Source organism: Micromys minutus (assembly GCF_963924665.1).
Source record: "Micromys minutus genome assembly, chromosome: X".
In the NCBI taxonomy this organism is placed as follows: Eukaryota; Metazoa; Chordata; class Mammalia; order Rodentia; family Muridae; genus Micromys; species Micromys minutus.
The window spans coordinates 48,537,271-48,555,042 of record NC_137970.1 but is presented as its reverse complement, the minus strand read 5'-3'; the positions used below and the strand labels follow the sequence as shown (position 1 = coordinate 48,555,042).

Sequence of the window (17,772 nt, the reverse complement as noted above, 5' to 3'; positions counted from 1 at the left end):
CTCAGTTTTAGGAAGGTGACATCGAGTTTGTCAGAGTGGATTATTGGTGAGACTGTTAATCTCTTACAGACAGTGATGAGAAGTAGTGAACTAAAGTTGTATCATGAAATTTACTCTGTGTAATTTTCAAACCATCCTCAAAGTCAGTATAATCAGCTAATGTAGCTGGGTGGTGGTGCTCCTACCTGCTATTGAATGCGTATTGTATCTCTTTTTAAATATTTAAATGGTGATATTTGAAGTTTAAAAACTTAAAGGAGTTCAGATTCTTAGCGACAAAACTTGAAACCCTGTTTTTTAGTGTTTAGCTATGTGGTTGTTACCAAACTCCTTTAAAACTACATCTCCCAGCATGCTTTGAAGCTAGTCTGACCTCATTTCAAATGGCCCCGTAGGGCAACAAGGCTGGTTACTTTTGACCGTGCTACTTGTGTCATGAAAAAAAAAATCGTTCTCAATTGGCAGCTATTTGGCTTTTATATCTGTCAGGCTCCCTTTTGAACTGTTGTCATTAATAGAAGGTATCTGATCTGGAAGGGCCCATCCATTCCGGCACTTGGATGAGGTACCAGGGAAACTGTCTCCTGCGTTCTAAATAGGAGGGAATGTTGACTAGGGAGCACCGCTGGGGCCGAACAGAGGAGCAGGAACCGGAGCTCAGGCTGAGTCTGAAAACTGTTGGCTCCAGACTTTGGCTCGGGGACGATTGGAAGTAGGAGATGGAGATGCCAGAGGAACCCGCCAATAGTGGGCATTCGCTACCCCCGGTTTATATTTACAGTCCGGAGTATGTCAGCATCTGCGATTCCCTTGGGAAGGTTCCCAAACGGGTAAGAGAGGTCTGGATCCAAGACCACGGTTTGTAGGGTGGGAGGGTGTGAAAGGGAGTACACTAGGAAACAGGGAAAACTGGACTGAAGGATACGTTCAGCAAAAATTTAACTAGCAGTGCCAGGCACTCCAAGCTAAAGCAGAAGGAAGTGGTTCATTACCTTCAGGGAGCGCAGTGGGGCATCCGACGTTCGAGTGGGGGCAGGGTGAGGGGGAGGGGAATGATTGGCGAAGAAGTGAATGGAGTTTCCAGTAGGAGGGTGTCACTGAAGTCCTGGACCACAAACTGTAAGGCGAGAGTATTCCATCATTTGTGTTAGTAAGGCTGGGTAGCTCGAATCTTGGCGATTTTGAGACTTTGTCTTAAGTGTATTCTGTTAAAGTGACAGAAGGGAGAAGAGATAAAGTGGTTAGTTCTCCACGCAGGACGTTATTAATGACATTTCAGTAAGTTGAACCTTGAGAAGACTGTTCTGCTTTTCTTTTATGCTGTTTCAGGCCAGTATGGTCCACTCTCTGATCGAAGCATATTCCCTGCATAAACAAATGAGGTAAGTACGTCGACTTTTCTGAACTTGATAATTTATGAGGGCAAGGTGTGTTCATAGCCTGAATACCTTGTTTCCTAGTAGGACTAACCAGCAGGAAATGCTGCTTTCAAAAGGAAAAGGAAAAGCTTTTGTGGGAGTGTTCATTGTCTTTGATATATGTCTGTATCTCAGGAAAATATTTTGACTGATTGAGAGCACTTGGAAAAAGCACACAAAGGAGTTAAGGTCAATCAGAAATGAGACTTTGATTCTAGATAGGTGGAGAGGTGTTAAGCAGGAAAATATTCAGGTTTGTTTTATATTTGGTCTAGATTTTGCTTTGTTTTCTAAAGCTAGATTTGGGAATGTGGGTTCAGTTTGAGACTTTCAGATCTGCTGCCCTCCTCCGTTAACCTGGTCTCTGTTGACCACACAAGCAAGAGCTAGACACGCCTCTCAAACCAAACAAGCCAAAAACAAGCTTTCTGTTGACTGCGAATTCGAAATTTAATGTCATAAATGAAGCTGTTATGGATCTGGCACATGTCCAACCAGGTTTTCTCCTTACTAACCAGCTAGATGACCGGCTGGTCACCTAAAGCTTCATTTTCTTCACAGAAAGTAACATAATAGGTTTTCAGATTTTATCCTTAGTATCAAGTCAGTTTTAGTGTATACATTCTTTAGGAAATTTTGTTATTGTTGTTTTGATACAGAGTCTCACTGTGTGTAGCTCTGGCTAGCCAAGAACTGTTCCATCAACCAGGCTAGCCTTGAATTTACCAAGGTACCAAGGTACCTCCCAGGTACAGGGATCAGCAGGTGTGTATCACTGTTCCCTTTTAGGAAAGTTTTTCTACATATGCTTAACACCTAAGTTCATCAAAGTAACTACTTGCCTTCCCTTAAAGTGTTTTAACGTTGTTTTTTTGAGCCCGGTGGCGCAGGCCTTTAATTCTAGGCCTTTGAAAGGCTGAAACAGAAACATCACAACTTCAAAGCCAGCTGGGTAACTTAGCCACACCTGTCTCAAAATAAAAATTTTAAAGGGGTTTAGAATATTGTTCAATGTGTAGAACACTTGCCTAGCATACAGGAGGCCTAGGCTCCCATACACCAAATTGATACTTAAAGATACTTTATTGCAAACAAGATGTCAAAGCAAAACTCATTAGCTTGCTATGAAGAAGGGGCTGGCTGTCAATGTTCTTTCGTTTTAGGATGTAGGGAAGTAGATGGGAAGGTGCTGTGAGGGAACAATTAGAAAGGGCGGGAAACATAATCCAAACCTTGTGAAAAAAAAAAAAAAAAACTGATAAAATGTTTCTCTACATAACCTAGGCTGCCCTTAGAACTCACTAGGAGAGATCAGGCTGGCTTGGAATTCACAAAGATTCCTCTGCCTCCTGAGTGCTGGGATTAAAGGAGTGAGCCATTGTGTTGGGGTCCTTGACGTTTTTATTTTAAACAGTTTATTATATTGGATTTATTTATTTTGATGGGGTGTGGGTGCATGAGGGGATGGTCACATGTCGCAAAACACACATGGAGGTCAGGAAAGAACTAGCAAGAGCTGGTTCTCTTTCTCTCATGTGGGTCCTAGGGATTGAAGTTAGGTTTTCAGGATTGGCAACAAGTGAATGCACCTGCTGGGCCATTTTGCTGGCCCTAAAATTTAGTTTTAGTAGAAAGTTTGTCCACCTCTCGTGGTATAAACGTGTACTTGAAAAACCAAGAATCCGTGATTTTGTCTGTGTGTGTGTGTGTGTGTGTGTGTATAAAACCTTTGAGGTTGAACCACGGGATTTCAGACACTGTGATTATACTAGTTGCCTAATTATCCTACCTGGACTACTTCACATGGTTGTACTTCCATTCAGAGAACACACATGGCTACCTTTCTGTGACTAGAGCAGTGCACCTTCCACTTGAACAGGCAATCATCTTGTTAAGATATATGTTTTTGTTAGAATACAAACTGTGCTTTACTAGGCTTAGGGTGAGACTTGGGCTCTGGCTTTCTAAGGAAGAAATGCCACTCTGCTTGTGGATTGGCTGCCTGTTCAGTGGCAAGGGTTAGAGAACGTACCTGCAGCAGAATCCAGAGGAGGAAATTGGAAATCAGCAGGTTTGGAAGCCAAACTCCCATGGAACTCACTTCTTTTATTCTCCCTCTTTTTGTCCTTTCTGTGAGGAGCGGATTGAGAGGTCCCAGCTGTCCTTCCTCTGGGAGATAGATGTAGGAGACCAATTAATAGAACTTTTTATATTAGCAGACCATGAGGAGATGGCATAGAAAGTAAGAACTCTTATTGTGAAAGCATTAGGACCCAAGATCCCTAGAATCCACGGGAAAAGTTTTGTCACGCATGCCTGTGATCTCTCTGTCTTGGCAGGGGAGACAAGAGTCAGAATAATTGCTGGGGCTTGCTGATGGCCAGTGTAAATCCAGGTTCAGATTCAATGAGAAACACTTGTGTCAAGTGAATGTGCACGAGGGTTATAGAGCAGGACATGCACCATCCTTCTCTGGCCTCTGTGCATGTAGACTTGCAAACTCCATGCATACATGACCATACAGTACCCACACCCAATAAATAAAACCTTTTTATATTTTACTTCTTTTTATTTATTTATTTTTTTTGAGACAGGGTCTTATAGGGGGTGGGTGGGAATCAACCATAGGGCCTTGGACGTGGGGATTTTGTATGACTGAGCTTCATCCCCAGTCTAATTTCCCTACTTTTTACACTAATATTGATGGTAGTTGTTATCATTCCATCTCTACATAAGGTCACTAACTAGACTCATTTTCTAAGTGTGAAAGCTGAGGTACAGAAAAGTCAACTTACCTGACATTACCGAACCAGGAAGTATAGAGTTAGGAAAGGAATCCAGTTCTCTGGCTCCAAATTTGGACTGTTCGATAGCCAAGCTGCCTGTTAAAATAAACATACACGGGGATGGGGATCCAAGAGTTAGCACTAAACATCTGACTGAAAGCGTGACCCAGTCCAAGTAGCAGCAGATTGAAATGGGAACAGCTTGGCCCATTTGTCACAAGAGATGTGACTCACAGAGTCAAGTTTCTATTTTAGTCTTTTAAAACTAAAATCTATTTTAGTTTTATATTTGCTTATTTTATGTATATGAGTGTTGTGCCTGCATGTGTGTGCCGGGTACTTATACAGGTCAGATGAGGAAGTCAGATCTGGAACTGGAATTATGCATGGTTGTAAGTCACCATCTGGATGCTGGGAAATGGACCCCAGTCCTCTGCAAGAGCAGCTAATTTTCTTAAACCCGGAGCTATCTTTCTAGCCCCAGAGTTCTTTAAAATTTTACAAATTTTATAATTTATTTACTTATTTATTTTGTGGGGGGTGTATGGGCCATAAAGCACATGTGGAGGTCAGAAGGCAGTCAGTCTGTCCTCTCCTCCACAATATGGGTTCCGGGGATTAAACCCAGGTTGTCAGGCTTAGTGGCAAGAAGGGGCTTTCACCCACTGAGCCATCTTGCTGTCCCTGGGTTAGTAAGTTCTGTGTAGCTAAACTAAGGACCTTGATCCATGATTATCTGTTTGAGTTAAATATAATTCTTTCCAGCTATGTTCCCTTAGTTAAAAACTCAAAGGAAAGATCTGTCCTCTTGCCTCTCCTTGGCAGGGTCAATAGCATAGATGGAGGAAGTGAAGGCTGAACATTGCAGTGGGGGAAGGGCGTGTTAATGACTTCAGCTCACCGGAACCAGAAGCTGAGAGTTGTCTTCTCCGTTCACAGGGTTGGCTGCTGCTTCTAGCACCTTGTGTACTATGAGTCTGACTCACGTATCTATGTTTGCTCCATTATTATTAGAATAGTGAAGCCTAAAATGGCCTCCATGGAGGAGATGGCCACTTTCCACACTGATGCCTATCTGCAACATCTCCAGAAGGTCAGCCAAGAAGGGGATGAGGACCATCCAGACTCTATAGAATATGGACTAGGTAAGATTTTTCTCAGACAACAGTGGAAGATCAATAGTCATCACACACACACACACGGGCACACGCTTGTAGTTATGTTACTTATGTGGGTCTTTCTCTATGCATATGTATAGTATATGTATGTATGTATGTTTGTGTGTGTGACAGTGTGCATGTGTCTTTTGGCACACATGTGGCACTAAAGGTCAACACTGGATATCTTCTTTAATCAGTCTATACCTTATCTTTTGAGACAAGAGTCTCTCATTGAACTTGAACCTTACCATTTTGACTAGGTTGACTGGCCAGTGACCTCCAAGACTCTACCTGTCTTCACTCATCCAGTGTTGGGTTAGTGGATTTCCTTGCCTCCTACTTGTATGACAGGCATTGGACTGACTGAGCTACCTCCCTAACCCCAAATACTTTCTTTTTGTTTAAATCTTTATTTTAAATTTTATGTATGTCCATGTACGCCTGAGTATATGCATGTGCACCTTGTGAATGCAGTGAGAATGGAGGTCATAAGAGGCCTTAGATCCCTTGGAACTGAAGTTATAGATAGTTGTGAGCTGCCATGTGTATTCTCAAACTTGAACCCAGGACCTCTGGAAGAGCAACCAATGCTCTTAGGTGCTGAGTCATCTCTCCAGCCCAATACGTTTTAATTAAAAATACTACAACTGGTGTATACGTGTGTGTGTGTGTGTGTGTGTGTGTGTGTGTGTGTGTGTGTGTGTATAAGCACACTTATACGTGTGTTACTGAGGATGGACCTCGGCCTTGAATATACCTCTGCCATAGCTATATTTCCTGCCCCAGCTGTTCATCTGACTCCTGTGGTTAGGTCATATTTTGTACACTATATAAGTCAAGCACAACTGAAGAGATGAACCTGATGGAGAAGAATCCTTTCAGTGCCACAATCCTGATGGCAGCACTTAGGTCTACTCTGCCCATATATATGCAAATCCAGCTGCCCTCTAACCACGTATTTCAAATACAGATTTATCTGGTTTGAGTCTTTTCCAGCTTTAATTTTTGAAACAGGGTCTCACTATTGTAGCTCTGCCTGGCCTAGAACTTGTCTGCTTCTGTCTTCCAAGTGCTGGGATTAAAGTTGTGTGTCACCGTGCAAGGCATTATGTAAATATTTATACTCAGGCTAAGTTTCCTACCTTATCTTTCATTAACAGGTTTATTGGGGGGAGGGAAAAGCCCACAATGAATTGTCAACAGCATAGTCTAGAGCAGGGGTGTCCAACTTACAGCTCATGGACCATATACCTCCTTGCAGGATATCTATTAATGGTGACTGTAACAAGGTTAGGTACCCCCTGTTCCAGAGAAACCTCAAGGCTTCAGAGAAGGACACTAGATTAGGAATCAACAGACAGGTCCAAGGCCTGAGTCTATGTGACCACTGACAAAATAAATTACATTTCAGGCCTTTACTGACTGCTGGTGGGATCTGAGAAGTTCATCTTGGAGGCCTAATTCTTTCTAAGTCCTCCCTCCTGAACACTGGAGATGTGTCTGTCACTGGAGACGTACCTGTCTCCATTGGAGCTGAGGTCGACTCAGAAGCTTCTTAGTAGGCCATGCTGTTGTCATACCTCTGCCTATTCTTCCTTCCCCAGACCATCTTTAACAGACTTCCTTGGTTTTGTCCCCAGGTTACGACTGCCCAGCCACAGAAGGGATATTTGACTACGCAGCAGCTATAGGAGGAGGCACAATCACAGCCGCCCAGTGCCTGATTGACGGGAAGTGTAAAGTAGCCATTAACTGGTCTGGAGGGTGGCATCATGCAAAGAAGTAAGAAAACAACCTGTCTGCTTTCTGACCCTTTCCTGGGTCAGTCTCTCAGTTACCTCAACTGTATGCTTGTTATACCTGCACTTACGGGGGTCAGTGTGTAGTTAGGTGTTCTGAAAACATGCAAGTGAAGATAAATGACCTAATATAGTGGAAAGCATTCAACTGAAAGTCAAGGTGTTCAAGTTGTATGTTTTGTTTTTTGCAAACTTGACTAAACCTCCCAGTGCCCCAGTTTCTTCATCAATAAAGGGAGAGAGAAAACCATAGAGCTAAACAGTCTATATACATTCCCTGTCTTTGGACTCTAGAAATAGGAACAGAATTGGATACTAAGGGATATGTGTAATATGTAAGACAATAGAATAGCAGTAGGGAGAAATTAATCATGAAAGTCTTGGGAGAGGTATATGTATACAAGTACACTGTGGCTGTCTTCAGACACACCAGAAGAGGGCATCAGACCCCATTACAGATGGTTGTGAGCCACCATGTGGTTGCTGGGATTTGAACTCAGGACCTCTGGAAGAGCAGTCAGTGCTCTTAACTGCTGAGCCATCTCTCTGGGCCAAGAAAGGAGTTTTTCAGTAAGTAGGCAATTGATGAGAGTAGACAAAGAAGAAAAAACTTCAGAACAATCAAGGAGTCTTATATTACTCTATCTAGGGAAACTGATAACATGGATCTCTTTCTAAGGAAAAAAGTGATTCTTCTTAGGTGCTCTTTGCTTAGAGAAGACGTTTTGGAGTTTATATGTGTATGTTTATTTAGCTTTCTACTCTGTCTAACAAGAACTGCAAGGTCTTATTCCACATCTGGAACTTCAGTGGCTGTGTTAGAAGTACTTACTATTTGTTAGGGAAGGACACCAGCTGGGGAAAAGACAGCAGCTGTCTTGGTAACTGCCAGTGTGTGCAGCCAACCAAGGCCTTGGTCTTCAGTAAAAACAATACAGTATTTGTTTCAGACTGAAAGGCAGTACAATTTTAACATATACAAGTTTACATAATGGTATGGTATTCTTTTTGAAATGGACAGGCTTCCTAGGGGGCCTTGTAAAACTAAATATCTAAAAACCTGATATTTTAGTAATGATTTCACATGGTCTTAAACAAAGAGACCAGCCTGCTTTTGTTATTTTTTGTTTTACTTCTTAAAGTTTAAAACTAAAACAAACTTTTTCTATTAAAACTGAAGACTGAAGAGAAGAACAAGTTTCTCTACATCCAGGACTTACTTCTCTGTCCTTTGGGCATGTGGAGTAAGAAAGTCCTATGGTGTCCCTGAGAAGCTTTGCTCTGGCAAGTGTGCTGTCCTTTCCCAAGTTTCTGACCCCTGCAAAAGGCCTGCTGGGCCTGAGTCAGTTTCAGATCTTCCTACTTCTTACCACCATTTTCCAGCCAACTGCCCTATATTCTAGTGATATCAGTCATGGCTGGCTGGCTGCGTGCAACTTCAAAGGTACCCACATGTTTAGGACAGCTTTCAATTTAGCTAATTCTGTCTAGAAACAGATAGACTTGTGGTGAATGGGAAAGACAGACTTTGGGGGATTTGACCTAATTCAGGTCTGAATTCTGAGATGTTCTTAGTACCTCAGAGCCTCTCTGAAGCAGGGCTACAGGCTTATAAGCTAACATAAAGCTGGGCATGACCTGTCTGTTATTGTTACTAGAAAAATTTGGGAAGCCCAACCTGGAGTGTCCCTTGTTACTGGGCAAATTGGGCTCTCCTCTTGGGTTTTTAGCCCAGTTAATTAAAGAATTTAAGATTAGACTCAGGCTAGGGATAGTGACACGTTTTTAATCTTAGCACTCAGGAGACAGAGGCAGCAGGTCTCTTAGTTCTAATTCCTGCTAGGACTGTGTAGTGAGATTCTGTCTCAATAAAATAAAATAAGCTCAAGGACAGTAGTCTTTAAAAGGGCCTGGCAATTATAATAGTCTTTAAAAGGGAACCCTTAGGGCAGGCAAGCTGTAAATTTTGGTAGCTGCCAGGGATGCAGAAAAAGAGGGGAGAAAAATCATGCCTTTTGTAAGCCAGCACATAACAGAAATGAGGGGTTGGAAGTCAGAGGTAGAAATAACATCAGAGAAGAATAGTAAGAAAGCCCAGAGTGTCTGGGGAAGTAGAATGGCCAGTATCTGAACAGAGACATAGAGACAGAGGGAGAAATTGATTAATTGGTTGATTGATTATAATTTTCTAAAACATTCAGAAAAGCAAGCAGGCTTAACCCAGCCAAGGCATGAAAAGCAACTACATTACACATTACAAGTGTGTGTGTGTGTGTGTGTGTGTGTGTGTGTGTGTGTGTGTGTGTGTGTAGGCAGGTGACTGTAAAGATGTAATTAATTGTCCCTCCCATCTATTTAGCATGTCTTTAGGTGGGCTCTTGGGTTTGCTTCATTAACTCTTCTGTTTTGAGTAGCTTGACTGTTAACTTAGGTTCTGCTCTCTTATCTCCTCCAGATATCCTGATTGTCTCTGCTCTAAAGATGTTACCCTGACATCGTTTAGGAGATAGGATTAAATTGGGGACTGGGTAAAACCTATTTTCATCATGGGAATTCAGAGCTCCAGTTCCAAAGCTGTCTTCCAGATGCTCTTAGTGTCTGGACTGGAGTTCTGCTCACATTCACACGAAGGCAAGGGTACTCTTTTGGGAGGAGATAAGGAACCAGAGCTCCCTTTTAGCATATGACATTCCTGGAATGACTGCTTTAGGGATCCCTGCCCTAAACTGCCCATCAAGTTTGTATGTCCTGTTCTCTTGACTGTAATCTCAGTATCTATTTAAGCCTCCCAGATATACACAGACTCATATCTTATTTATTCCTTAATCCAGCATTGATTAAGCACTGCACGTCAACCTCGAGTTTTTTATCTTTAGTAATAAGATAGGAAAATTGAAGCCAAGTATATTTTCTCCCACCCAAATGAAAAAAAAAAAAAAACTCTTTTGTTTTTAAACATTCAGGTGCTGTCAGGGTTCTTTTGTAATTAGCTTCTCAAAAACTTTGGTAGTACTAAAAGTGGGAAATATGTTCATACTCGTTGACTTGGTAACAGTATTCTTAGAACTCTGAGGAAATAACCCAATCTTGGGATGGTATGATATGTCACTACATTTGAAAGGTAAATAAGAGTGATTTTTGGAAACTCTGCTAAAAGACTAATGCTAGTAAATATTAGGTACATCAGACGAGAACAATGGAAACGCTGGCCTAAGGTAGTCTGATCCTCAAAGAGACCAATTCTAAGTTTGTAGACGATATATTGTGAAAGTTCATGTTACCTGTCTTCCTGGGTGGGCTGAACTTTGACCAAATTCCTCTTTACTTTTCTTCATTTTCTCTCATTGTGAACATAGGCAGTCTGGCCAAGTCCAGTGAGTCAGTTGGTACACAAGATCTGGGCCTTTTGACAAGAGGGTAGAGCACACAGCAACAGTATCTAGGAGGAAGAGAGAAGCTCCAAGGCATTTTTATTCTTTGCCAGTGTGTTTTCTCCCCTCATGCCACTGCCATTTGTCTCTGCCTTCCCCCAGAAAGTCCCAATTTAGTAGCTCAGGATGCTATGTTGTATTCAGTCTCATTAATAAGATTCGTGTGTGTGTGTGTGTGTGTGTGTGTGTGAGAGAGAGACAGAGACAGAGAGAATACAATTACTTTTCTCCTGTGAAATTTTTTATGCCAACTCATTCAACCAGGAACCTAGAAAGGAGAGAGCATTATTCCTTTCTGCACCCAGACAGTTGAACAAACTGCCACTGGGGTCGTTCCTTACAGACTAATTCTACCTTCTTCCTTCAGTTTCTGCAGTTCCAGCTTCCTGTATGGAGACTATTAGCATTTCCTCGATCAATTCAGTAGTTGTTTTCCCTCCATACTTTGCTATGGGTCAGGCGCCACCTGCTGGCAGGCAACAGTTATAGCCTCTTTTTTGATGACGGTTTATTTTCATTTCATTTTTCTGAACTCAAGCTCTCTTTGAAGCTAAGAATGACCTTAAATTGCTGATCCTCATGACTCTACCTTAGAGTACTGGGGTTACAGGGATGTAGCACCGTGTCTGGTTTATGCAGTGCAGAGGGTCAACCCCAGGGCTTCCTACATCCTATGTAAGCTCTCCACCAACTGAGCTACATGCCCAGCTCCACAGTTTCAGTACTGGAAAATGAATGTAGGGTCTCATGCATGCTAGGCAAGTGCTCTCTCTATTGCTGAGTTATATTCCCAACCTGTCATTTCATCTTTGTATGCCTTAAAGTCTATATGTACGTACAAAGTGATCAGTCTTGACTGGGTGCACTGTATATTATTTTATTCATGCATTTGGTGATATACATGACTTTGATTTCAAAGAGGCATTTCTACTAGAATCTCTTTACTAGTATTTCTATAAATCTCTATACTGATATTTTCTTTCACCCAGTGATCACTTTCAAATTTTATATGTAAAGTATGCCTCCATACATTTAAGAAAAGATCATTTTAAGCGCTGTTCTTCACTCTTTTCCTTCCATGTCTTCACAGTCTTACATGGATATAGTTTCTTCATGGTTTGGAGGAAAGGAAAGCTTTAAGAACTTTAAGAGACATTGTGTTCTATTTTGAATAAAGCCCAGACAGGTAGGAATACATTGCTGGGAAGCAGTATGGAGGTCACAAATGGGAAATGTAAGATGGAAGGGGGACTAGAGAGATAGTTTAGCAGGTAAAAAGCTTGCTGTGCATGAGAATCACAGTTCAGATCCACAGGACTTCCCCCCCCCCCCAGGTAGAAGCTGGGCAGATCTAGTGGCTTCCAGTAATGCCAGCACTAAAGGGGCAGAAACAAAGGCAATTCCCAGGGCAAACCGGGTAACTTAGACTAGCCAGAATTGATGAGCTCCAGGTTTAAGAGACCCTGTCTCAATAAATGAATATGGAGAGCAATCAAAGTTGTGCAAGATGCACCCTTTCTACTTTGTTCTTATGCTCGTAATCAACGCGTAGTCTTGTGTGGAAGACTGAAGAATGTTAAGACACAATGTTCAATTATTATTACTTAAGAGTCCATGTAGGACAGGAGTTTTAATGTGGAGCAATGTCTACTTATATTGCTGGTATGAAACAAATAATCTTACTGTTGATTTTTCTTTGAGATGAGATCACACTGTATAGCCAAAGCTGCCCTAAAGCTTATCCTCCTGCCTCAGCCTCCTGAGTGCTAAGATTACAAGCGAACACACCATGCATGGAGCAATAATTTCTTAGGTTTAATTTGCATTGGATAAAGTGATTTTTAAAAAGGATGCATGGTAGGAATGGAAAGGGCTCTTCATCAAACCATGTTTATATTTTCATCTCTGTAATAAAACTAAAACAGGTGGCAGTTGGATAAAAGAGTTAAATATAAAAAAGCAAGTTCTAAACTTGGGATGAATGACTATATTTATGAAGCTCCTAACAAGGAATAGATTTCTAAGTTTAGGAAGTAGTAGTAAATGGTCTCAAGAAAAAAGATCAAATCTGACACTAAAAAGATTAAAAACTAATATGCAAGTTTTAAAGCCACTTTAAGAATAAAAGATAAAGACAGACTGACAAAGCCCATGTAACATAAATATGACAATGTGTGATAGGCCTGTATTATTTAAGGTCACATGCTTTATAATGTATAAAATGAAATATGGCAAAATAATATGGATAGACAGTTTATAAGAGTATAAGTGCAATTCGAAGATGTGAGAAAATGTTCATTACTAATCAAAATGTGAATTAAAAAAAACTTAGTGCTAAGGTCAGGTGGTGGTGCATGCCTTTAATCCTAGAGGCAGGTGGATCTGTTTAGTTTAAGGCCAGCCTGGGCTACACAGAGAAACCCTGTCTTGAAAAAAACAGACAAACAGACAAACAAACTCGGTGCTGGGGATATGGGTCAGTAGTAGATCGTGCAAGTGCTAAGCCTTGCCTTCTGTTTGCAGTACTACAGATAGACAAATCCAACACACAAAACCCTATCAAGCCTGTACTTGAAAGAATGTAAAAAAAAAATGCATCTAGCAGTCAGGGAATAAAGGAATGGTGAGTTTAGTCTATGAAATACTATGCATGCTATAATTTTTGCTTTGTCTTTCTATTCTTTTGTAAGGACTGTACACTGCACCATTGAGTTACATATAGCTCAAGCCTGTATGCTATTATGTGTAATGGTGATTGTGAAAATTATAGGGCATTTCAAGAATAAAATGCTTTTAATTATTTATTTTTATTTTATGGACATTGGTAATTTAACTGCATACATGTCTGTGTGATGGTATCAGATCCCTTGGAACTGGAGTCACAGACAGTTGTGAGCTGTCATGTGGTTGCTGGGAATTGAACCTGGATCCTTTGGAAGAACAGACAATGTTCTTAACTGAATAAAATATATTTTAAAAGTGTAATTTAAAATAATAATCATATGCATATTGTAATTACTTTATCACATGCATGAGGAAAACAGTGGGAGTCAGTCCACTGGTCACTGTACAGCTGCAGAGTTATGTAGGGGTTTCTTTGACTTTGAGACATTATCTCAGGTTTGTGGCCCTATTTGGCAACAGGAGGATAGCTAAACATTCAGTAGTAGTTAGAATGGTTAGATAGTATCCTCCCCCCACCTCTCTCTGGGATATTATGTCACAATTAAAAATTGCTGGTCAGGGGGCTGGAGAGATGGCTCAGCGGCTAAGAGCACTGACTGCTCTTCCAGAGGTCCTGAGTTCAACTTCCTGCAACCACGTGGTGGCTCACAACCATCTGTAGTGGGATTCAATGCCCTCTTCTGGTGTTTCTGGGGATAGCAACAGTGTATACATTAAATAAATACACAAATAAATAAATATTATATTTAAAAAAAATTGCTGGTTAGAGTCAGGTGTGGTAGTGCAAGCCTTTAATTCCACAGGGTAGTTAGATCCCTGTGAGTTAGAGGCCAGTCTGGTCTACATACTAAGTTCTAGGACAGCCAGAGTTACATAGTGAAACCCTGTCTCCAAGAAGCAAAAGCTTGGTGATTAGGTTATTGCATAACTAGGACAAATGTCCTTCATATGACATAAGAGTTCTGTTAAGGGTGGATAACTCCTAACATTCACTTGCATTCTACTCATACAAGATTTTTGTACAATTGAAAAAACTTAAAAGACAGCAAAAATTGTTGGCTTCGCAGATACGGTATGAGTACATATTTTATATGCTTATGTATGAGATAAAATTTAACACTCACATAGCATACAAGTTATTAAGTCACTTAAAATTTGTATACATATACACATCTTTTTTCTGTTTTCTCTATTTTCTCTGATGTACTTCTGTTATTGATGACGTGGTATAGTGAGTGTTTGTATGCTTGTAATGGTGTGCAAGGTGGTAATGTAACGAAAAAGGAGTCAAGCCTTCTCACTGGGTTAGAAATTGCCCAGCAGAAGGACTGATGGCACTATAGCAACAGAAAAGAATGGTGCATCTGGAGAACTTAAGTAGTGAGATGAAGAGAAGTCAAGACAACATTACAAAGTTTTGTGATTCATACTAAAGATTAGTACATTTTCTCTGGTGGGGTGAGGACTTAGTAAAGAATTTCGGTAGTTCTGTGTGCTAAGTGAATTGGATACTATTGAAAATCATTCGGTTTATAGACATTAAGCTCTTGCTTATATCATATTAGAAGGAAACAAGCATATAGGGCGTTCTTATCATTCAAGGGATGTGAGATTGGACAGTCACTTAGTAAATCCATTAAAAAGTTACTGAACCATGACATGGCAGTACATTCCTATAATCCCAGAATTTGGGAGGCAGCGGCAAGAGGATTGCAAGTTTGAAATCAGCCTTAGATGCTTATTGAGACTGTATCTTTAAAAGGGAGGAGGTGGGGCTGGAAAGATGGCTCAACAATTAAAAGTACTTGCTGTTCTTGTAGAAGACCCAGATTCAGTTCCCAACACCCACATGATGGCTCAAAACTGTCCATAATTCCAGTTACAGGGGATATGATGTCCTCTTCTGACCTCCACTGACTCCAGATACATGCAGACAAAACACCCACACACATAAAGTAAGAAGAAATCTTTCGAAGGTGGAAGGATTGTATGCATGCTGAATGAGCACAGTCTTATTAGGTGGATCATTAGCATGCTGGGAGGAATAATGAAATCATATATTTGTTTTGTCTTATTTCATAAAATTGAGTCCTTGGTAAAACTACACATTAGTTCCCCCAACAAATGACATGCCAGGGATTGGTATATTTTGATTAGGATCTATTTTTTAAACAAAATTGCATGGTATTTCTAAGTGATGTGTTGAATTCTTGAGATTCTTGCACTGTGGTTATCAGGAGCTGATTTGGCCAGGGTACTCTAGGAGTATCTGATTTCCTGTGAGCTTCTCTTTCATCAACTCAGTATTTACAATAGTCTCTTCTGAACTACTTAAAAAGCATGGCCCTTGCTTATTTTCTTCTTTTTCAATTATGATGTAGCTTACCATATTGATGATTTTTTATGTTGTGTGCTTATTTTGTGACCTGCATTTTATATATAACTTGTAACTTTACTCCGTGATAAATTAGTATTGAGTTGCTATGTGATGTATCTGATGATCTAGGAGACTCAGAATGAATGGATGGATGGACTGAGTGTCAGTGCATAATTCAGAGGGTTGTTTGACTTGAGACTGACAGTAAGTGGTCAGTTTACTATCAGACATATTCATAGCTTTTGAAATCCTAGGAAATCCCAAAACCTTTCTACTACTGCTCCTTAGTAAAGGCAAAAAGCTAGTGCAGCATGTTTGATACTGATGGCAACAACTCATTAATGGAGCATTTTAACACCTTGGTGGACTGCAACAATAATATATATATATATATATATATATATATATATATATATATATAAGTTTACATATAAAATCATATGCATGCTATCTATGATATATATGTGGGATCTATGTATGAGAACTATATGAACCTTGTTTTGGATAGGGGTTGGGTACACTTTTGCGTACTAAGTCATAATGTAAAACATCATGCCACTGTATAATGGAATGACCATAAACCCTGAAATAAGACCTAGATGTAAGTCCTGGCTCTACCACATTGGAGGTGTGTGTTGCCCCTGGATTATTGCAGGAACAGTGTGTGCACAAGCACAGAGATGGAGTTGTGAGGCCTGCCAAGACTGTTCTTAAACCTGAGAGCATGGATTCCTATAGACAACTGGCCAGATATAAGGGTTGGAATGGTCTTTTTGTGACAAACTAAATGGCTTGGACTCTGTCAAGCTTGGTTATTTTTTCAGTGGTTCTTAACTGTCTTTGTCCTTGAATGTGACAAAGCTGTTTCTTGTCCTTAGAAAGTATATACAACACAAATGTTTCTTCATAGTTTGAGAAAGTTTCCTAAAACTGTTCTGGATTCCAAGCTAAGAATTATCACTTAGGCTAAGAATCCCAGCTTAAGGCACTGAAGAAGTATTGAAAGGAACATAGCCAAGAGTAAGTATCTCTGTTAGACTTGTATCTTAGAAACCCATTCTAGCTGTAGTTGGCAGGCAAATCCAGGGAAGAGAGGCTGCAAAGCAGGGACACTGGGTAGGGCTTGGCACGTTAATGCACCTGAGAGCCGATGAGAAAAGTGATTAGCACTGAAGATGAAACACAGTCAGGGGCATCTAGTGGCAGAGCAGATAGAAAAGTGACTAATTAGACATAAATGACATAGAAGAGGTGGGTGGCATGGACTGTGTGTGTAGGTGACTGCGTCTGCTGAGTTAGGGAATCAGCATTGCAGGATTGAGGGGTTTATATTTTATTAATGGCATCTGTTAGAGAGCTAGTAACAGGACACTGCCCTGGGCTTCTCTATCTTTATTGTGCATACAGAATATCTTGTTAAAATGCAAACTCTGGTTCAAGAGATCTGGGATAGAACCTGAGAATCTACATTGACAGAAACTCATAGCAGCGCTGCCCATCTCTAGTCTATAGACCATACTTACAACAACAGCAAGAGGCTGGAGCTAAGGGGAGTCGTCTTCAATGGAACAACAGCCTTCAACTTAATAGCACCATGGGTAGTTTAAAAACAAGGAACTAGACCAACTGTCCTGGAAATAGCAGGAGATACAGCAAATGCCGACCCTTGTAAAATGGCAGTTAGTAAAGGGAAGGTGGAAACTGAGGTTTATGTCGGGGTAAAACACATGATTACCATGTCTGAGGACTTGGTCTCCATGCCCACAATACCCACACCCACACATGTACTCCTGCATATGCACACATGCATACACACACACACAGAGAGAGAGAGAGAGAGAGAGAGAGAGAGAGAGAGAGAGAGAGAGAGAGAGAGAGAGAGAGAAAGAGAGAGAGAGAGAAGTGGGGGAGAAAAAAGTCAATGATAGGATTTCGAGAAGGAATAGCCAGAGAGATGGAAAAAGTCTCAAGAATGACTTTCATCATAGAAACCAAGAGTGAAAATGAGCCTCAAAATGACATTACTGGAGTAGCCATGTTTGAGCCTGTTCTGCAGACGTTTGCCGTAGAAGTGATGATGCCCCAGAGGAGCAAAAACTCATTACTGAAGGGGAAG

The 17,772-nt window shown here is 40.8% G+C and overlaps 1 protein-coding gene across 3 annotated transcripts in view; it reads left to right on the top strand.

Annotated features, from left to right (window-relative positions):
* The first annotated feature begins 505 nt into the window (after positions 1-505).
* The window catches only part of HDAC8 (histone deacetylase 8), a 201,831-nt gene continuing 184,564 nt past the window's right edge, over positions 506-17,772 (top strand). For 2 of the 3 annotated variants that reach the window (XM_080910311.1, XM_080910312.1), the window contains exons 1-4: positions 506-830; positions 1,330-1,382; positions 5,219-5,349; positions 7,005-7,146. In XM_080910311.1, the coding sequence (XP_080766437.1) occupies positions 720-830; positions 1,330-1,382; positions 5,219-5,349; positions 7,005-7,146 (437 nt within the window). In that variant the 5' untranslated portion in view covers positions 506-719. Of the gene's footprint in view, positions 840-1,329; positions 1,383-5,218; positions 5,350-7,004; positions 7,147-17,772 lie in introns of all 3 variants that reach the window. The other variant, XM_080910313.1, reaches the window with a different exon arrangement.